At 41.2% G+C, this 22,679-nt stretch overlaps 2 protein-coding genes across 2 annotated transcripts in view; both read left to right on the forward strand.

Moving 5' to 3' along the window:
* Positions 1 to 22,679, forward strand: part of slc48a1a (solute carrier family 48 member 1a) — a 1,064,469-nt gene that overhangs the window by 199,049 nt on the left and 842,741 nt on the right. The gene's annotated exons all lie outside the window — the stretch shown is intronic.
* LOC114644653 (twist-related protein-like) overlaps positions 11,467 to 22,679 on the forward strand; it is a 42,303-nt gene continuing 31,090 nt past the window's right edge. Inside the window, exon 1 of the mRNA XM_028792699.2 lies at positions 11,467 to 12,226. Within this exon, the coding sequence (XP_028648532.1) occupies positions 11,704 to 12,210 (507 nt within the window). The 5' untranslated portion in view covers positions 11,467 to 11,703 and the 3' untranslated portion in view covers positions 12,211 to 12,226. The remainder of the gene's footprint in view (positions 12,227 to 22,679) is intronic.

Consider the following 22,679-nt stretch of genomic DNA (forward strand, 5'->3'; position numbering starts at 1 on the left):
GAACACAGGGTCACGAGGGTCTGCTGGAGCCAATCCCAGCCAACACAGGGCACAAGGCAGGAAACAAACCCCGGGCTGGGCGCCAGCCCACCACAGGACACACACACACACACACTAGGGACAATTTAGAATTGCCAATGCACCTAACCTGCTTGTCTTTGGACTGTGGGAGGAAACGGGAGCACCCCGGAGGAAACCCACACAGGGAGGACCCAGGAAGCGAACCCGGGTCTCCTTACTGTGAGGCAGCAGCGCTACCACTGTGCCACCATGCCGCCATGCTGCATTATATTTTATCATTTTAGATTTTCATTTAATTACCTTTTATGTTCTTTGTTGTCCTTGCATGTTGCACCAATTCTATCAAGATGTCTTGAGCATGGGAAAGATGCTATATAAATAAATGTATTATTATTAGTACTATTATTATTACTTTGCTCAAAACCCCCCCAGCCCCCAGCGCCACCCACCCACTGCTCGCTTTGCTCGCCAACCATAACCCTCCTGGCCCCCAGGCCTGCGCTATGCACGAGCCACTTCAAGGAGATGTGGTCGCTCCTCCCAAACCTCCTCTTAAATAGATAGATAGATAGATAGATAGATAGATAGATAGATAGATAGATAGATAGATAGATAGATAGATAGATAGATAGATAGATAGATAGATAGATAGATAGATAGATAGATAGATAGATACTTTATTAATCCCACGGGGAAATTCACATACTCCAGCAGCACCATACTGATATTAAAAAAAAAAAAAAAAAAAAAAAAAAAAAAAACAATATTAAAGTAAAGATTGATAACAATGCAGGTAAAAACAGACAATAACTTTGAATAATGTTAACGTTTACCCCCCGGGGTGGAATTGAAGAGTCGCATAGTTTGGGGGAGGAACGATCTCCTCAATCTGTCAGTGGAGCAGGACAGTGGCAGCAGTCTGTTGCTGAAGCTGCTCTTCTGTCTGGAGATGATACTGTTCAGTGGATGCAGTGGATTCTCCATAATTGATGGGAACCTGCTCAGCGCCCGTCACTCTGCCACAGATGTTCAACTGTCCAGCTCCATACCAACAATAGAGCCTGCCTTCCTCACCAGTTTGTCCAGGCGTGAGGCGTCCTTCTTCTTAATGCTGCCTCCCCAGCACACCACCGCGTAGAAGAGGGCGCTCGCCACAACCGTCTGATAGAACATCTGCAGCATCTTATTGCAGATGTTGAAGGACGCCAGCCTTCTAAGGAAGTATAACCGGCTCTGTCCTTTCTTACACAGAGCATCAGTATTAGCAGTCCAGTCTAATTTATCATCCAGCTGCACTCCCAGATATTTATAGGTCTGCACCATCTGCACACAGTCACCTCTGATGATCACGGGGTCCATGAGGGGTCTGGGCCTCCTAAAATCCACCATCAGCTCCTTGGTTTTGCTGGTGTTCAGGTGTAGGTGGTTTGAGTCGCACCATTTAACAAAGTCATTGATTAGGTTCCTATACTCCTCCTCCTGCCCACTCCTGATGCAGCCCACGATAGCAGTGTCATCAGCGAACTTTTGCACGTGGCAGGACTCCGAGTTGTATTTGAAGTCCGATGTATATAGGCTGAACAGGACCGGAGAAAGTACAGTCCCCTGTGGCGCTCCTGTGTTGCTGACCACAATGTCAGACGTGCAGTTCCCAAGACGCACATACTGATGTCTGTCTTTAAGATAGTCCACGATCCAAAAGATAAATGGTGACACAATGGGAAAGAAATACATTTTTTTAACTCCTCTTTGCTCGATCAGGCTTGCTGCTGATGCCTTTGCCATGTGATCTGTATCTCGTGCAGCTCTTCGGAAATTGTAAATCCTGTACAGCAGCTGTTCTTTTGTCTCACTGCCTTGTCTCTCTTCTCCCTCACTCTGTCCCCTCCTGGCAACACAAATTAGACAATCTACAAGTCTCCTACTTAAAGTTTAAATCCAAACAATATATTTGATTTCTTTTCACTGTTCTGTTATTTCACCAAGTAATAATTTCCGTTTGTTAGCGCTAATGCAATCTTTACTATCATTTTTTGAGACATTCGAATTTTAGTACTTTCATTATCTATAACCTGCTCTGCATGTGTATCGCTCCAACGTTTTTAAATTCTTTACGACGTTCTACTTTGTCATCTATTCTTTGTCTTTTATTTCCGGTCTCAGGCGTGGTTAAATCTCTTGGCACATAGTCTTGTCTCGCGGGACGTGAAAGTATCTCTCTGAGAAAATCACGTCTCGTTTCTCTGAACAGGTCTCGTCTTGTCTCAGGATTTTTTTTATATAATAGAGAGACTATTAGAGTACCTGGCCAATAAAGTGAATTCTGATTCATTTTGTTGTGTTGTGGCACTGCCACATAAATGCTATTTGATTTTGCTTTTGTCTCTTAGCCGTCCTCAATGTCAACCCTGTGGCTGCTGTGATATTGGTACTTGGTTGGCGCCGACCCAACACAGACTGACAATGGAGGCACGTGTAAAACAAACAAAAAGATTTATTTTTTTCTTCACCAGTGGGGCACATCTTCCCCGTGAACCCCACAGGCACAATACAGTCCCAAAATACAAAGAAAACTTCCCCCAAAACACACTCTTTCTCCTCCACTCCTCCCAGGGCAGCAGCATCATCCTCATCCTCGTCCTCCTTCTTCTCCCGACTCTGGCGCCCTGAGTAGTGGCTGCAGGCTCCTCTTATAGCCCACCCAGAAGTACTGCAGGTGCTCGTTGACCTACTTCTGGCTGCACTTCCGGGTATGGCTGCGCTCCCGCCCAGAGAGGCTCATTAAGCTATGCAGCTCTATGCAGCTCCTCTTGGTGGAGGCCACGGAGCCCAACCAAGATGAGCTCCGGTGTTCCATGAAAGTGGCCCCGACACAACCCAGGGGGGCTGCCAACAAAGGTTCCGAGGGACTTAGCATGGCTCCCATGGCTCCTCCCCCGAATCTAGTGACAAAGGTGCGTCCCGGCCACCACACTGCCTATGCGTCCTTAATATGGGTTGGGGGGGGTGGTGGGAGAAAAAAATCAGGCACATTGGGCAGACAGTTGTAAAGAACACCTTGGGGTGGAGGGTGGGGGGGCTGTTGCTGTGGTTTCCAAGGATTGTCATGGAGTAAGGATGCCAGGATCCAGTTAAAAAAGACCGCGAAAGGCAAGAAGGGGAGAAAGAAAGAAAGAAAAAAAACCACACACTGGTAAACGGGGAAAAAAAGCAAACGATGATTATCCACGATCAGAGAAAGGACTGCCTTGCTAGCTTATGAAGGTGGCCACCTCGAAGACTTTGCTGGCCACCCACTCTAAAGTGTTTTCCTACACAGATATGGAGTTGAAGCAGAAAAACTTGACAGCCTTTAAGAAGAATCTGGAGGAGATATTAGGAAAGCTTAGGTATTAGCTAAACAAACAGGCTCAATGGACTGAATGGTCTCCTCTCGTTTGTCAAAAAATATCTCACAAGAGGGACAACTGAGAAAACTCTAGCTTGTATAGAGAAAAGTCAACATGGAATCGAGGTGTAATAAGGAGACAAATGAAAATGAATAATAAAGTGATAAGGAGACAAACGAAAGTGTTGGGTCACCCATGGTCAAACCCTGCATAATTGAAATGGCTTTGATCAAAATAAAGCGCATGAAAACACAAAAGTCGAGTCTTCTCAGACTGGAGTCCTATGAGAACGTGTGTTCAAAATGGTGGCTCTCCTGTTTATATGGCTGCCAGGTAGAAAGAGGCGAGTCCAGGTGGGCAAACACGGGAAGTGATGTCATTGGAGGAGAGCTGTCAGTCTTCTGGTTTACAGTGGGAGGAAAAGACAGAGCATAATCACACAGTGCCACCCCTTGGATTGGTGGAGAATTACCATCACCTGAGCCCTTAAACTGTCTACCATGCACACATGCGTGATAGAAGATCACAAAAAAGAAAAATATACAAGAAAAAGCTTAAGGATGCAAAAAGGCAAACAGGTCCCAAAAACACAATGCAGTACAACAGTCAAAAGGCAGAGCAATAATTAAAAAAATAAAAAATGGAATCTGTAAATCAAAAATACGCTAACACAATCATTTTCCACAAACTCCCTCAATACACCACAAGGAACTGAAATCCAAGTCTACTTTGAATGGGCTGGGGTGGAATTAGGGATGCAAGGGGTGGCCCTGCCCCTTATGGTTCAGCCCTCAAAATACAAGAAGCATAAGAGAGCAAGGTCACATACAGTACATAGAAACTGCATGCATAAATAGAAAAAAAATAAAAGGAAATGCATAATTAAACATTTCACAAATGATTTACAAATTACAAAAATGATAATTAGAGACGAAACAAACAGCCAACATGATGAGAATGTAAGAAACATAAACCCCTAATTTGACCAGTTGCTTTGCCAAAAATCACATATTTATAATTAACTAGCCCACCCCTGTGGCTCCACCCATGTAGTAGTGAAACAGAATAAACTTAAATAAAATTAATAAACAAACAGGTGTTACTGGCTAAGCAGAGGTAAGGTACACTCCAAAACCTGCCCGGCTCCCTACTCCTGACATCACGCTTCCCCCTAATAATAATTAATAATAATAATAATAATAATTCTTTGCATTTATACAGCGCCTTTCTCACTACTCAAAGCGCTCAGCAATTGCAGGTTAAGGGCCTTGCTCAAGGGCCCAACAGAGCAGAGTCCCTATTGGTATTTACGGGATTTGAACCGGCAACCTTCCGATTGCCAGTGCAGATCCCTAGGACTCCAGATCCCCCTCCCCTCGGCCAGCAGCCTCTGTCAATGTAAGCGAACTATGATACTTAGTGCGATGAGAGAAGTTGCAAAATCAACCGGAATGTTCAAGCAAATTCTAGAAAAAAACCTGATCTAAATCCATGAAGTAGTTCTCTCGTTTGCTAGCTAAGCGGAGGTAAGGAAAGGCCCCGAGGCTGGTAAGACCCACACCCCCCCACCATCGGTCCGCTGCATCTCTCTCAGATTCGCACAAATAAATCGGTAGCACAAGCGAACTATTATACTTACCGCAATGAGAAAGTCGCAAAATTCAACCGGAATATTCAAGAAAATTATAGAAAAAAACCCGATCTAGATCTGTTAAGTAGTTCTCTTGTGAAAAGCGGACAGACAGACAGACAGACAGACATTAGATTTTATATATATAGTGATGTTCTTTTCCCTGAGCATACCAGTGTACAATTCTCAACATTACATTCCTTCTTTTTCCAGTTTTAAAGACTGTCCGCGTCTTTCTGAATTTCTTTTGCTGCTTCCTCAACATTTGCTATCCTCCGAAAATTAGGTGCAATTTGAATATTTGTGATGTTAAGTAAATATAGCAGAATAAGCACTCGCTGTGCAAATTATTAGGAACTCCTGTATATCTGCTTATCCATGCAATTATCTAATCAGCCAATCAGATGGCAGCAGCGCAATGCATAGAACCACGCAGACACGGGTCAGGAGCTTCAGCTGATGTTCACATCAAATACCAGGATGGGGAAAAATTGTGTCCTCAGTGATTTGGACCTTTGCATGATTGATGGTGCTAGATGGGTGGGTCTGAGTATTTCTGTGATTGCTTATCTTGTGGGATTTTCATGCACAACAGTCTCTGGAGTTTTACTCGGAATGGTAAGAAAATCAAGAAACATTCAGTGAGTAGCAGTTCCTTCTTTTTAAGACTCTACCAAATGGTTGACTTGACCACTCCTGGTGTTTCTGCTGTCTCTCTAATGGGTTTGTTTTCGTTTTCTCTTCCTAATGATGGCATGTTTATATTTGCATGCACAGCTATTTGGACCTCATATTGAGAGTTCACAGTGACACCTTCCTTCCAAATGCAAATTTCACACAAGGAATCAACAGCAGACCTTCTACCTGCTTGAGTTTATGAAATAACGAGGGACTTGTTCTTTGTGTAAAGAAAAATTTCCTAATGTTTGTGTGAAATTTACCCTTCACAAGTTTCCAACTGTGTCCCTGTGTTCTTGATGAACTCATTTTAAAGTCACCGTCTCGATCCACTGGACTAATTCACTTCATAATTTTAAACACTTCAGTCAGGTCACCTCTTAATCTTCTTTTACTTAAACTGTAAAGGCTCAGCTCTTTTAATCTTTCCTCATAACTCATCCCCTGTAGCCCTGGAATCAGCCTAGTCGCTCTTCTCTGGGCTTTTTCTAGTGCTGCTAACTTGGCATTCTGTGTGACTTCTTAATGGCTTCTGAACACAGTCTGGTTGTTGATAATGTCAAGTCCACCACAACTCCTAAATCCTTCTCATAAGGAATGACATGTCTCCTACCAGGAGCTTGTGGACCAGAGGGGAAAGGGGTCAGTTGCCCTAAATGGGTGTCTTCTTGGAGCTGCTGGTGACAAATGAGAGTCAGCGGTCATGCCCCGTGGTTTCCCGAGGAGGAATTTCTTAGCTCTGACAAGCCCAGAAGGTGACCCACTGATGCGCATGCGTGACAACTGGTATGAATACACCTTCAGAATCGACTCGCTGCTTTGAAAGATTGGTGTTGTTTTAATAACAATACATTTGCTTCCCATTTTTCTTTTTTGGTAATATTCCTGTGAGAAACTTTTACTGTTTTTAATATATAGCTATTATTATTTGTCTATGTATGGCTCCTCTGTCATTATGGCAATAATCCTCTTCTAGGGTCCCAGTGTGACACCAACTCTCTTATTTGGTACATCAGTGTTCTAATGGACACCATTTCTCGGGACTTCACAGGTATAGTTTGACTTTTTACATTGTCATGAGCGTGTGCTCGTGAGGCAGCTCAACGGCTCTGGTGATGGTAGTTACCCACCAAACCAGGGGCTGGCACTGTGTCCTAATGCCTCCTCTCTTTCTTCCCTCTGCAGAATGCAAGATGGACAGCTGTTCCAACTCTGACATCATTTCCGTCGTCTTACCTCCTGGTCCCACCCTTTCCTGCCTGGAACCCATGTGACTAGCAGTTCGACCATCTTTGAGGCAGTTGAATATCTGAAAAGATGTCAACCTTGTCTTTGTAAAAAGATCATTTTCTTTTTTGATACATTTTCATTACACGGGGTCATGGAAATGATGCAAATCGTTTTTCGTGGCTGCTTCCTGTTTTAGAACATATTATAAATAAGACCACAGGCAATGTAAATGCCTCACAAGGACGCAGTGAATCAATGGGAGCGAAATAGTTTTGCCAGGGTACTGCCAAATAAAAATGACATAAAATAACTTAAAACAGAATTCCATTTCAAATTCATGAATGACCTATTGTGACTTCACGATACTCACTGCAGGAAACAAACCCTGAATGGGGTGCTAGTCCACCCATGAGTCCACTCACGCTCACACTCACACAGGGTCCTATGTGGAGTGGCCAACTGAACAGATAAGGCTTATCGGGTGGGTTAGCCAAGGTCACAGTGGTAGTGGAGCTGCATTTGTTGGGCCGCTCGTGCCAGTAATGACGCCTCCTTCTGGGAGACTCAGGATTTTGCGGAGGCTAAAAAGGAAGGGGCGGGGCCAATTGCCCTCACTGGGCGGCTTCTTGGTCCTGTGAGGAAAGAAGGAGATGACAGTGTTAATGATAGCACCCCCTTTCATCCCGGTGGGTTATTACATACCCCAACAAAACCTGTGAGGAGGTCCTCCAACGCGTACGCATGACACTGTGTTCCAGTAAAACCGATATGGACGCATCGAGGTACACCTTTGTTGTGCTTGCTCCAAACAGCTGTCGATAACAATGCATTATGTGATATGTTGCCTATCCAAACACCATAACAACACGTCCACAGTACTGTGTGCTCGACTGATTTAACGAGACACAGATAGAAGTGCTAATGAACAGTAAGATTCTACAGTTTTTAAAAAAGGTTGTGGTGTTGTTTCACCCCAGAGTCCCTTACCATAGCGTTTTGCAAAAACTTGAGGACATGAAGTAGTGTTGGGCGCATTGATACTAAAGTATCAATGCTTCTGATCCTGACCTTTTTATTAAGCATTGATGTTCACATTAAAAGTATCAATATTACACATTTTCAATAATATGCAAGTTTATTAGAAATTATTTTTAAAAAGCATTGGATGGTGAGAACATGATTAAATTAAACGTGTCATATTGTGTTAAACAGGAGCTGCCTTTCCTTCCGCATTCACACTGGCAGTGTTGCGCCAAAGCAGTGGAGTTGTGCATGTAGGACAATGGCAGAAAGAAAGCGAAGCGTTGTTTGTAGTTATTTTGCACCACTGAGCGAACAATAACCAAGAGCGGCGTTTGGGGGTGGCAAATGAGGCGACCGCCCCAGGCCCCGTGCCTAAGGGGGGTCCCGCTTTTGAGGTCTGTGTGTCCCGCTCGAGCGGATTTGTCAAGTTATATTCTCCAGTTATATTTTGATAAAGTCCATGTGTTACCTTGCAAAAATTTAGCTGAATACTGTAATGAGAAAATCCGGTGTATGTTAACATTATTTTTATTAAATTCACTTGCAAGTTTATACAGTCCACGCAGACCGGTAACAGCGTTTGACATAACCGGCCCCGTCATGGGGTTGGTCAGCCCTGGGCCCTGCACACCCCTAAGGCCGCCTCTGATAATAACGAAGCAAAATGTGATATGTGTCGGAAAAACCGTACATTATTGCGGCAACCCACAAACCAAGTCAGTCAGTCAGTCAGTCAGTGTCCAACCTGCTATATCCTAACACAGGGTCACGGGGGTCTGCTGGAGCCAATCCCAGCCAACACAGGGTGCAAGGCAGGACAAACCCCGGGCAGGGTGCCAGCCCACCGCAGGGCATACACACACACACACACTAAGCACACACACTAGGGACAATTTAGGATCACCAATCCACCTAACCTGCATGTCTTTGGACTGTGGGAGGAAACCGGAGCACCCAGAGTACCACGCAGACAGGGGGAGAACATGCAAACTCAGCGCAGGGAGGACCCTGGAAGTGAACAGCGCTACCCACTGCACTACCGTGCTGCCCCACAAACCAAGTAAAACACATAAAAGTTGTCATGTTGCCAAATTCACAGAGTTACAATGGAGGCGATCAGAAGAGAGCACCGACACCCAGGCTGCAGTCTATTCTTAAAGAAGTCTTCCATAAAAGCAGGCAGTACCCAGGCAACGTTAGTATTGTAATCTGATTTAAGGTTGTTGTCATTGTTTGAACAGAAATTAATCAATGTCTGGTTTTATGGAGGAGGTACAGTATATTACATTTATAGCTTGATGAACGGATATACTTAGAACACATTTTCATACTTAATATATTTATTATGTCCATTTTATAAATAGATAAATATAAACTATTACTCAATATTACTATCTATAAATCCCATTCCCTAGCATTAGACCCGAGTGTCACTCCGGCTGTAAAAACATTAGTCTTCAGCGTTACCCAGGCAACTGAACAGCGCGTCTTTTCCTCTCACCTGTAACCGTGAATAGTAACAATATTGTCTCGTTAAAAAAGTTTTCCAGCAGCCCAACCATTACACACTCTTGATAGTGATACGAGCCGTGATTCTGAGGAGCCTCTCATCAGCAGTGATGACGAAGTTAATCTGTCATCAGTCAGAAAAATTGAAACGGAGACTGAAACGGAAAGCGAGTCCGATGAATCCGAAAGTGACACTCGCCCGGTATTTGCATCATTATTATACTTTTTACACTTTTGACTGTAAACATTTGTTTTACAGTATAAAATAAGAATGACATTTTTGAACCAAAAATGCAACTCTTTTTACGTTTTTTTCCCGAGAAAAAAAATGTAACGCTAACGATTCTTTATCTTTAGCACTACATGCAATAGTCTATTAATGCAAAGTCTTTAAAATGCGACTTTTTGAAGTCCACAAATACCATATGTTTTTACAGAAGATTAACCATTCTTGCAAGACAACACTCTGACTGCATCAGTATGGCCTCAGTATCATCCGGTATTGGATCGAAAAGAAAATGAACCGTATCGTTCATCATTAACATGCAGTATCAGGACCGAGAGTCAGTGGGACTTTAAGGGAGGCAGACACAGCTGATGTACCAGCTAAAGAGGTGTATTTATTGAAGGAATAAAAGTCGATAAATTATAAAAAAAAGGCACCCAAACGCTGCAGCAATGAATTAATATGAAATAGAAAACAAAAAAACTGTATTCAACACATGGCACGCACCAAAAATGTTCACAAATCAAAAACAAGGATTAAAAAAAATCCCTAGACTGCTTTCTCTTCTTATCCAAAACCTCGGGGTTAAAGCTGACTTGTCCTGGCAAATCAGAATATTCGTCTATTCCCTGCCGATTCATCACCCTGCCATCATTTATCGCTCCTCTCCCGGTCTGAACTAAACTCCCCAGTTGTGGCGTACAGACAGTCTTTTATCCCGGGTGAAGCATCACCTGACCCGGGTCTAACACCCTCGCTCTCCCTAGTCACGTGCCTAGCCTACACTGCGACGCGTGAGCGCGCCTACTTTGCAGACACTCCGTACCCCGTCCTCGCCTGTCCGCGATCGGTGTCCGTCACGCGCCTGTCTGCTACTCCGCAGCCTCCAAACACCACGGCCGCACCCGAAGAACGGCGGGCAGCAGGCTACCGCCCCCACCCGAGGGGGCCCTTCGTATGGAAACATGCGCCACCCCGTCCTCTCCAAGCCCGACAACCCGCGGCTGCTACACTTGTGCATTCGAGGAACCAATCGGTAAGTAACAAAAGTAATTTTTTTATTTTATTATTAATGCTGTTATAAGGACGGTCCATGCAAACAAACAAACAAACGTACTTTTAAATTACTACATTGAGAGCCGTTCCCTCACAGGTGTACGCTGCCATTTTGGATTGACGTCATGATCTGAAATCGTACAAACGCAGACTTAACAGACCAGCCCCAAAGTTTCCAAGTTGGAAATCCGACTTAAATGGAACATCCCAGTTGAAAATTCCGACCAGGAACTCAAAAATTCTGACTACCCGCTTCAAATGGAAGGCAGCATAAGACCCACCACCACCACCACTGTCTCATTACTGAATTTCACAATGTTGTTAGAACAAGTCCTAGTTGTGCACTCATAAGTGAGTGGGCATATGTGCAAACCACTGCACCACCATTCTACACAGAAATGTTAATAAAATAAAATAATGATCCTAATAGTAAAACAATTAACAAGATCATTTCTATTTCTGCAAAAGATGGAATGAAGAGATAAAAGTTAGGTGTAGTACATTTAAATAGTAAAAGGTATTCTAAGAAGCCCACCTAAACAAAGGAGCTGCAGTGAAGGAACTTCTCAGGCAAACTCCTGCCGCCTCTCCGCATTGGCTGAGCTGCGGAGGCTCGGCACGCCTCCTGTCAGGATCACGCCAATTAGAACAAGCAACAATTCCAATTCTCTGCCCCACCCCCTGCCTAATAAGAGATGTAGAATTTGGTAGCGGGGGGCCAGAGGCTCCAGATGTTTTGTCAAGTTCACCGGTAGATATGAGTGCTGCAGAACTGTCTGCATAAAGAGTGAGTCCAAGACGAGGGCAATCAGAACTACCCTGAGCACATCTCGGGCTCTTGTTTGACGGCCACGGGCCGTTTTGCCAGTGTGGTTGTTTTTTTTTTGTTTTTTTTTTTTTTTTGAGTTTCTACAGCTTGCGTACCAACAGCTGTTAGAAGCATGAGAGAAGACCTGGCCTGTCCTGATTCTCCCGAGGGGAGCCTGGTAGTCAGTGAAGAAGAACTAGACAGGATTCAGAAGAAGTGCGGCAATCGGAAAAGGGTGCCCTACAAAAAGGAGAGCGAAGATGGTGGCAGTCCCAGCCAGGTCCCGTCTGGCCCTAAACGACCCAAGAAAACCTTGTCAACTTCCACAAACCAGTCATTCGAAGATCTCCACACCCAGAGGGTGATTGCCAACGTACGGGAACGTCAGAGAACACAGTCACTGAACGACGCCTTCGCCTCTCTCCGAAAGATCATCCCTACGCTGCCCTCCGACAAACTCAGCAAGATTCAGATCTTGAAGCTGGCATCCCGCTATATTGACTTCCTCTACCAAGTGCTCCAAAGTGACGAGATGGACAGCAAGCTGGCCAGCTGCAATTACCTGGCCCATGAGAGGCTCAGCTATGCATTCTCAGTCTGGAGGATGGAGGGCGCCTGGTCTATGTCCACATCCCATTAGCGGACACCTGTGCCAGGTATTGTCTGACCAGTGCTGGCTGGTTTCTATTGTAGGCTTTTCTGTGCTGTATGTTTTGGGTACTGCTTGGTGTTGGGGAGCATAAAATATCATGCTACACTTTTCAGTTGTGTCTCTGAAGTCCATCGAGGGGTTTGGCCCATGCAGCCATTCCTCTTAGCACAGATCACATTTGTGTGTGTGATTTAATGTGCTTACACTCTGCCAAATCACAACCAACTCTAAAGGTGAGTCACTTCACTTAAATTAACCTGCAGCCTGGCCAAGGTGGGAGGGTGGTCCTAATAAGGGACACGTTCTCTTGAAATGGGGCTTTTCTCGCGGCATGACAGGGGATACAGGCGGCTTTTGTGGAAGTTACGGGCCTTCTTTTGGCAATTTTGCTTGATTGTGTTTCTTCTACAAGTTTGTAAAGAGGGTCGTTTAGGTCAGGAAGGTCGTGGCTTTGAGAGTTGTGCTGATCAAAGAGAGCCTGTCTTCTGCGAGGCAGCTTCATGTGATTAATTCTGAGTTACTACTCCAGGAAAGTACTCCAGGAAGACCAGTCAGCCGCGTTCGTGTCAAGCTGGAGTGCAGGCTGCCCTTGTGAGGAGAATGAAACCTTTTGACCTGTTTTAATAAAAAAAAAAAAAGTATTAGTGTGCACAGGTCTGGAAGCTGAAAATCAAAACAGAACATTAAATATGAACAATCAATCAAAGACATCCAGCGTCTACTGAAACTAATATACATAAATATGTACATGCATGTGTGTAGTGTATGCTTTCGCTATGTTTATAAACAGGAAAATATTATAGTTTAAGAGTCTATTAATGTGTGCTTGCATGTGTATTTATCAAGTATATGAATTAATACATACAGCAAATGGCAATAGAGAGAAAGGATAATACGTTTATATAGATAGATAGATAGATAGATAGATACTTTATTAATCCCAAGGGGAAATTCACAATGTGAATATGCTCAAACGATAGATAAATATAAAAAGCATTATATAATAGATGGATATTCAATGTGCTGTATAATAGATAGATGGGCAAACATGAAAGGTACAATGTGGTAGATGCATAGATATATAGATGGATAGGATACTATGTAATAGATGCATAAATATAAAAATCACTATATAATACATGGCTGTTCAATGTGCTATATAACAGATAAGCAGATATGACACTGTAATAGATACATAAACATAAAAGACATTCATAGATATTCAGTGTGATAGATAGATAAGACACTATGTAATAAATACATAAATATAAAAAAAACACTATATAATAGACGGATATTCAATGTACTATATAATAGATAAGCAGATATGACACTATGTAAAAGATACATAAACATAAAAGACACTGTTTAATTCATAGATATACAGTGTGCTAATAGAGAGAGAAAAATACAAAAGGCACTATATAATAGATAGATGCGTAAACATGAAAGGTACTTTGTGATAGATACATGGATATTAAATGTGCTATGTGATCGGTAGATAGAGAGATAGATAGGATAGTACGTAATAGATACATAAATATAAAAAGCATTATATAATAGATATAGGGTATTCAATGTGCTGTATAATAGATAAACATATGAAACTACATAATAGATAGATACATAAATATTAAAGACAGTACAGATACAGAGATATATACAATGTATATATTGTAATATATTAACATGAAGTATCAATATAATAGATAGACGGATAGGGAAGGCACTTAATTGGAATCAGAAACAGAGGCATAAAGCACACTCTGTAGTAGACCGATAGATGGATGTCTCTAAAAGCTTATTAGAGACAGTTTGATCTATCAATGTACTTTCTGTTTGTTTTCTTAATGCTTGTTAGAGATTACCATAGTAATCTCATTAATTATCCATGCAAGCACACACACAATTTCAGTAGAAAGAAAAAAAAAATGGTATAAATACATGTTAAGTACATATCATACACGTAGTGAATGAAAATGTGCATTATGTATAGTTGCTGAGCATCCCCCTCAGCTAACTCAGCAGCTCTTAAATGTATTAATATTTCCATCAAGCCGTGAATTGGAAATCTATTATGATAAGAGTATATAGGAATTTAATGTGTAGCACTGAGCACTTAAGAAGATGCCTGCTGAATTCCATTGACACACATGATTCTAAATTTGAATCCTGAAGTGAGGTAAATGTTAAGTAAATAGACTCCGGACTGTGTATCCCGTCTGTATACATTTATTAGTCAGTGTGTGTGTTTGTGTTTGTTTGTGTCTCTGACGCTATGAAGTCCTCAGGCTGCATGTAAATGTGAGCTTCTCTAACCAGCGTGTTTCCAGCTGTTTCTCCCGGCGGGTGTCACGTCTGCATTTTAAACATTTCCAGTTGTTATACTAAGTGTAAACTGAAGAAGAGTGTATCATGGAATTTTGAACAAATTAAGTCAATATTCTTGAGTACAAAATGAACATAAAGAATTGTACTGTATGACATAGACGTTCAAATTCTTTCTTTTTTACTGTGTTAATTTGTAAATCCAGTCAAGCAATATAACGCATACATATATGTGTGATATGTGATTTATTGTTTACTCTTGTTATTTTTTTATATTGGTTATTAAAACTCACTAAAATCTTTTAGGATAATTTTAGGTAGTAATGAAAGTGTTCCCAAGGCTCATTTTTCAGTAAGGTGTTTGTAGTAGATAAGTTATTTTTCAAAATAAAGAATATTGTGCAAACATTTAATTTGAAATGAGTTCTGCAAAGCAAAATTTTGCAAAATCATTATATTGATCCCTTAATTTTTCATAATTACATTCATAAACAGATACACAATATTTTATTTAGAGAACAGCATTGTGTGTTTTTTACTGTACATTCCAATTATACAGAATATTTGGAGGCTGTTAAGATGTCCTCTTTTTAATATACAATTTTCGTTTCTCGTATAAATTTCCTTAAACACTTTTCTTCTTGTTGTCTTTCAGTATAGATTTTAAAAGATTCAAATTTCTGTTCTCTTACTTACTCCAAATAAAAATTCCCCAACAATCTTCTTCACAATTTGTCTGCTACTGAATGAGGTACAAGATGAACGTAATTTGGAGTTTGCTTTTTAAGAAATAAGCGGACAATAAGTGGACAACTCACAGTGTCAGCTTCACAAAGTGGAGCGGCTAGAAGTAAAATTTTCAAATTTTGTCAGTATGATGAAGCACCACATCTTCTAAAAAAGATCCTCTCGCTCAATAGAAGGAAACAAAAATCGGCTGACAGGACACATTATCGATCTTTGTAAAGTGTTCGTGTTCCAGGGGTCTTCACCCAGGTGTCCAACGACAAACTCATCAGCGTCTGCTTCCTGAGATGAATGGAAATGTTCTGAACTTGCGCAGAGGCACGTGTCGAGGATACAGCATTTTGGTGACAGTTAGTAACCCATAATTCGAATAAATACATTTAAACACTTTTATAGATATGTACATTTGCATATACCAGATTTTCATATATGTTAAAATTTGTATTTTTCTCAAAAGAGCATAATTGGTGATTTCAGATAGGTAAGCATAACCACACAAAATTAAATCAACATTCTCAGAGTAGGCTTAAAAATATTTGGTGCTGTCAAATAGATAAATAAAACCACAGAAAATTCATTTTCTCAACATAGCCTAAAAATAACACAGGTCCACAATTAAAAAGTGTTAAAACAATAAGAATTCAAAGACATGAAATAAATAAACATTACTATTTGTGATACCAGTGCTACAAACTTACAGCTACACACAGAAAGAACAAAGCCCATCTATGCAGTGCACATTTGTGTTAAATCAGAGTCTGACTGGCAACATGTTACGTGTATTAATAACTTGCATTTTCTGTGCAAAACAAACTTTATGCCTTTATTAATAATATTTTAACATTTTACGTACATATTCCTCTGATAGATAGATAGATAGATAGATAGATAGATAGATAGATACTACATATTTATCTATCTATGTTTTATGTTTGTAGGCATATATGGTATACACTTAAAAGTTCCAAGGCATGCACATCATTCAGTTTTCTGTTTGGGTGGGCGCGCAGTTTGCATGTTCCCCTTCTGACTGCATGGATTCTTCTCCAGGTAAACTCCATGGGCGTTCATATTAGTTTAAATGCTGACTCTTATGCGTCAGTGAGTGTGAGCACTCTAGAAGTGCGTGTCCAGACACACCTGGTTCCTCCCTTGCACCCAGTCCTGCTGGGATAGGCTCCAGGTTCCCAGTTTTCTGAATTAGAAAAGGTGGATTCACAAAATGGGTAGATGAAGAAGGGATGTTTAATGAAAACATGGCAGACACCTTTCAGTTCTTTTGTGGTTTAGCAGCTTTGTCATTTAAGAAATATGCAGTTCCATATGTGATTAGTGTATTAATGGAACCTGGAACAAAAAAACAAAAGGGTTTTGATATTATTCCTACTCCCACTTTTTGAAGGTACCAATTCCACTGTAAAAACAGATATTTACAAATCTAGCAAAAATGAGTTTCTTTATAAGGAACTTGATATGAAATTATTATTTTTAGCAAAAAGCAAGGTATTCTTAAATGTCATTTTTCTCTGAAAGCCATTTCAGAGCCCTTGGATATATTTCTGAATTTAAAACCTCCATCTCACCATTAATTCATTCTTTTCCATAACCCTTTTACTGCAATTCAGAGTCACAAGGAACCCAAATCTAAATTCTAACAGAACAATAAAAGTCTCAATGTAGCATTTATGTACAATTAGGCTCTATTAATAATATGATAATTGACAATAATCTCAGTGACCCTTCTGGGAATTCAAAAGAGCGTGTCTATAAATGTCTTAATGTGAAAAATGAAGGCAAGCAAAGATCTGTACTATAAGACGAATGAAATGAATTAATCCGATAATCCCAGTCTTTTCAACGAGGCAACTGGAGGAGCTCATACTTGCACTTATCACAGTCTTATAGCGCCTTTCAGTGACCACAGACTGCTTTAGAGACTCTAAGGTGGCCGAGTCCATCTGCGCCAGTGGCTCCTGACGTGACACAACCACTTTTAAAAATCTGAACATTACGTAGTAAGTCTCATTTGTACACTCATTTTCAAGGTTCATTTGCTAAAGAAAAAACAGGTAATAGCAATTTCCATGCTGGAAAAAAATTGAAAAGAAAAGAACATTAAAGACACAATTCATTTCACATTATATATGTAGTATATTTTTCATTATTTTATGTAGCCATTTGGCTATATTATATAATATTATATTCCTGGGCTTGCTAGGGACAACCCCGTCTGCAGCCCTGTTAACCTGTGCTGGGTAAACCTACAGTATAAAATTTTGTGTCATGGGTGTACCGTCTATTATTCTGTTCTTCCAAGACAAAATCCCCTTACCTACACATGTACGCCACATGCGTTATAACCCCACGCATACATTTGTATTTAAATTGATTTGATAAACTTGTTTATTAATAAGAGTCAAGATGTGTAAACAGAAAGCAGCAGCCCTCTTTCACTTCCTATCAAACATACACAAACTATAAAAGAAAAATTCCTATCCATCATGTAAAGTCCCAATTACGGTCCTTATTGGATTATTCATAAATGACTGATTTTCCGAGACAGCCGCGGGCCGTATTCAAAGTATCAGTTAATGTGTATGCTGATAATTTGGCTGCCCAAAATCCCTTTTAGCTGCGGGCTGATTTCTGTGTAAATCTGTTGTTTGTTCTAAGGTGGGGGGTTGATGTTCTTTCTATTTTCGAAAGTTAAACTTCATTGCAAACTGTTTGAACTTTCTGTAAGCTGAACTTGCATTCCCTCTTCAAACCCAGCCGTAACCAAAGGATCTGATATTCAGTTCCGCAATCAGGATCTGCAAAGCACTCAGACATCCAGGAACCTCCAGATTGAAAGCAGGTGTGGGGCATTACCTTAGGTGAGCCCTGACCACATCTCCCCCCACGACGCAGGACATGAGACCAGCCTGTCAGTCACAGGCCACTTTCATTCATCAGAAAGGAGTTTGGGTTAATTCAGTTTAATGTTGACCGCATTGAGAAGTGACTCTTTACTTAGCATTTTACTCATGGCGATTTGTTTTTATTATTTTAAAACATTTAATATCATTTTTTAATGTTTAAAAACCCATGTTAAAATATGTAGACCTGGTGGATAAATGCAAAAATGTTACATCTTGCAAAAACACAAGAAGGCACACAGTTATAGAAGATTCGATTTTTGGAAATTGCAGGCACAGAGCCACATACAGTAGATAGATGGGAGAGGCACTATATGATAGATGGATAGATATGAGGCACAATATAATAGATAGATGGATGGATGGATGAAAGGCACTGTATGATTGATGGAAGGATAGATGGATAGATAGATAGATAGATGGATGATACAGAACAAACCGTGGACAGGGTGTCAGACCATCACAGGGTGAATATACACACACGGACTCACCCACAGAAACCACACACACAGGCCAATTAAGTATTGCCAGTCCACTTATTTTGCATGTCTTTGCACTGTGGGAGGAAACTGGAGCACACAGAGGAAACCCACACAAGATCTGGGATGTGAACCCTGGTCTCCTTATGGTGAGGCAGTAGTTCTAAAAACTGCGCCAATGTGCTGCCTTTAGATATGTAAGGCACTTATATAATAGATAGATTCTTACGCAGATTTACAGAACAGAGGAGACGTCCAGATGCTGGCTGACACTTTCATGTTTCTATCGTGTTTGTCTTCCTGTCCTGCTCAGCTAAGTATTGCAGATGTGTACCGGTGATGGCCCAGTTCTGTTCTCAGTCATGAAAGTTCTTCATAAAATTCAAGGGCCAATAAATGAATTATAACAGAAATAAGGTAACACTGAAGGAGAAGGTCTGACTTAAAACCTTTTCAAATTAACTGTCACACTGCAATTTGTTAGTTACTCTTTAGTAAATTCCAACAAAACGTTTTTGGTAAAAGTCATCTCTCTTCGAGTATATGTAGTAATAACACTGTTAAGGATTTAAGTACCTGTTTTACATTGTCATTAAAATGTGTACCCCCTTATTGTTAGCCCCACCATCTTGGAAAGGCCCAAATGCAGGAAAGGAAAGCAGTGCTACAAACAGGGAAGGCTGAACGATGCTTTGCTAGTCAGACTGGGATACAGTGTGGTTTAATGGATATGCAGAAGGGACTGAGACCTCAAGGTTGGTCCTCAAAACTCAGAAATCTGGACACTTTTGACCAAGTAATTTAGACGGCTTCATTGTACATTGTCTACCTTCTCTGTCAGAACACACCTACTGTGTATATAAGCATGACTGGGACAGAACCAAGAGGCCACGTGTCTTCTAAACTTGCAGTCTTGATATGTAGTTAACAGTGCTGCCTCACAGCTCCCAGGCCCAGTCGCTGCCTACATGAGGTACTCTCATGTCCACCTGGGCTTCCTCCCATATCTCAGATTTGTACATGTTAAGTAAAGTGGAAGGTGCAGGTGCCGGTACAAGTGTCTCCTGTGATGGCGTGGTGTCTACAGGATGCATGCCAGTTCCCCACATCTCCAACAGGGCTGCCACACTGGACTACAGCTACCTGCATTACCTGCAGGCGTCCAAAGGCAAAGGACATTGCCATTTACGGGGTACTTAAAAAAAAAAAAAAAAAAAAAGTTTCAGAAAATTCATGAATGGAAAAAAAGAATATCGTGTGTTATGTTTTCCCCCTGAAAGATCCTATGAACTGACTGTACTGTCCCGATTTTTAACATATAGCAGTTGGTCTGTGCTCAGCAGATGAAGTCATGAAGATGCTTGAAGGAATGAGTAGATGGACAGATATTTAGTTTCGATTTACTTTCAGAACTGGCAAGTAATACAAATAGTTTTACCGTAATGGAATCAGAAGCCAGCAACGCGAGACCCCAGCGCAGCAGGACTGGAGCCGAGAGGCAAGTGATTTGTGCGAAACAAGAGCCAAGACTGTAAGTTGCTGTTGTGTCTTTGCCAGGCCTTAGTATGTAATCCACAGTCTGAATTGCAGGGAAGGCAGGATGGCCCCGTAGCACGCAAGGATTTCAAAAATGGAAGACAAAGATACAAGCCGTGCCAGCTTGACAGTTATCCAGAATTTCAGTCAATCCAGGCCAGTAACAGGTTGCAAAACTGATTAGGAAACAGCAATGTTACTTACAAGTATAAAGAAGACCTTTAAGAACCGTTCCGCTCAAAGTTTAAACATGTTTATCGGGTTTAGATTCGAGACCAAACCACTGTCTCTTTAGAGTATCTTTCTGAAGTGACACTCAGCCACTTTACATGAGCTGGAAAGGAAAAAAAAAATATCTATGCATTTCAAGTATGTTAGAAACAGTGAGAAAAAAATCTGGGAATTTGTACACAAGGCAATAAGCCCTACAGTATATGAGCTCTAATATATATATAATATAATATAACGTGATTCATTTTCTCCCTTTGTGGATCTCCAGTTGCAAATATGCAAACCTTATCACAGACCTTCTCTTTCATATTTTATATATGGAATATATAATGTAATATGCAGATAGACAGTTATACCACATGCGTTACCTGGCAGGTAACCACCCATACAATCAGGTCGGGACTCAGATTATGAATGCAATAGATATATCTATATATATGTATATCTACATACAGTATATACGTATTTGTGTACATATATATGTATGTATATGTGTGTGTATATATATATATATATATATATATATATATATATATATATATATATATATATAATCTCGTGATCAACAGGGGGTGCCACAGAGCTCCAAAATTGAATGCACTGACACAGTCCGAGGTTAAAAGTACAAACTTTTATTAAACAAAATGCCTCCACATAGCAATTTAATCCTCTCTTCCTCTTCCTTTTTTCTGCTACTCCTCCCAGACAAGTGTTTCCTGTCTGCACTCCCAGCTCTGACTCTCCTGGATAAGGCAGTGCTGTGCCTTTTATTGAGGACCCGGGAGTACTTCAGGTGCCAGTGTATTGACTGTTGGAAGCACCTCTGGGTCATAGCGAAGCCCCATAAGTAGGGCGTGCAACTCCGTGCAGCACCTCCTGGAGGCCCCACGGACCCCAAAAGGACTGCCACATTGGACTACAGCTCCCTGCATTATCTGCGGGTATCCAAATGGGCACCCAAATCCAAGGATGCTGTCGTTTTGGGGGGTGGGGGTGTCAGGGGAGCATACCACCCTGATACTGAACCTCCCTGAATCTCTCCATTGTATTGGCCTCCTGGCTGGTTAAGAGACTGGGGCCAATCCCGGTGGGGATTCCAGCCCATGTTGTCCATTACTATAAAATATATATCCGTATATATATATATATATATATATATATATATATATATATATACACACAGACACTAGCCGTCTCCCATAGCTCTGCCCACGTAGTGGTGAAACAAGACAGTGAGGAGGGCCCTGCCCAGCTTCCTACTCCTGACGCCACGCCCTCCCCTCCCCTCGACCCGCAGCCTTTCTCTCGGATTAGCGCAAATATATCGCTCCTGCAAACGAACTATGATTCTTAGAGTGATGAGAGAAGTCACAAAATCAACCGGAATGTTCAAGCAAATGCTAGAAAAAAACCCAATGTAAATCCATTAAGTAGTTATCTCGTGAAAAGCTGCCAGACAGACGTTGGATTTTTTTATTTATATGTATTATATATATAATATACACACATTTCTATCAAAGCATTAGAACTTTCTGGGTAGCCCCAGACTTTGACTGGTATTGTATATACATGTTTATACTATGTATATACATGTGTGTATATGTATAGTGTCATCGACATTGATGATTCTAAATGGAATTTAAATGGAATGTTGGAGCGCCAACTGTGTCAGCCTGTTAACCATTAAAGAATAATTGCAATCAAAACAGGCGCACAGTGGTGTGAAAGACAATAACATGTGGCTTCAGCCGTTGGCTAATATAAAAGGGCTTGAAAGAGTGGTCAGGCTTCAGGAAGGAGGTCCATTCATCAGGTTGAGACATGAGACATCTTGTTCCAGGAGCATCCTTCCCTTATTATCTGTGGACTGGAAGGGGAGGAGTCAGTTGCCCTCATTGGCCATCGTCTTGGAGCTGTGGGTGGAACAAGACAAAACAGTCAGCGATCATGCAATCTTGTGTCCCTCAGTGGTAGTGCTTACGTCTGGTGAGCCCATTTTATATATATATACTTCAGGAAGTATTCAAACCCCTTCACTTTTTACACATTTTGTTATGGTACAGGCTTATACTGTAATCTTTTTTTTTTTCTCCTCATCAAGCAACACTCAACACCCAGAATGGCAAAGCAAGAAAAGAATTTTAGAAATTTTTCAAGCATATTAAAAATTAAAAAAAGATCTAGATAGATAGATAATTTATTAATCCCAAGGGGAAAT

The sequence above is a fragment of the Erpetoichthys calabaricus genome, chromosome 3 (genome assembly GCF_900747795.2).
Source record: "Erpetoichthys calabaricus chromosome 3, fErpCal1.3, whole genome shotgun sequence".
Classification (NCBI taxonomy): Eukaryota; Metazoa; Chordata; class Cladistia; order Polypteriformes; family Polypteridae; genus Erpetoichthys; species Erpetoichthys calabaricus.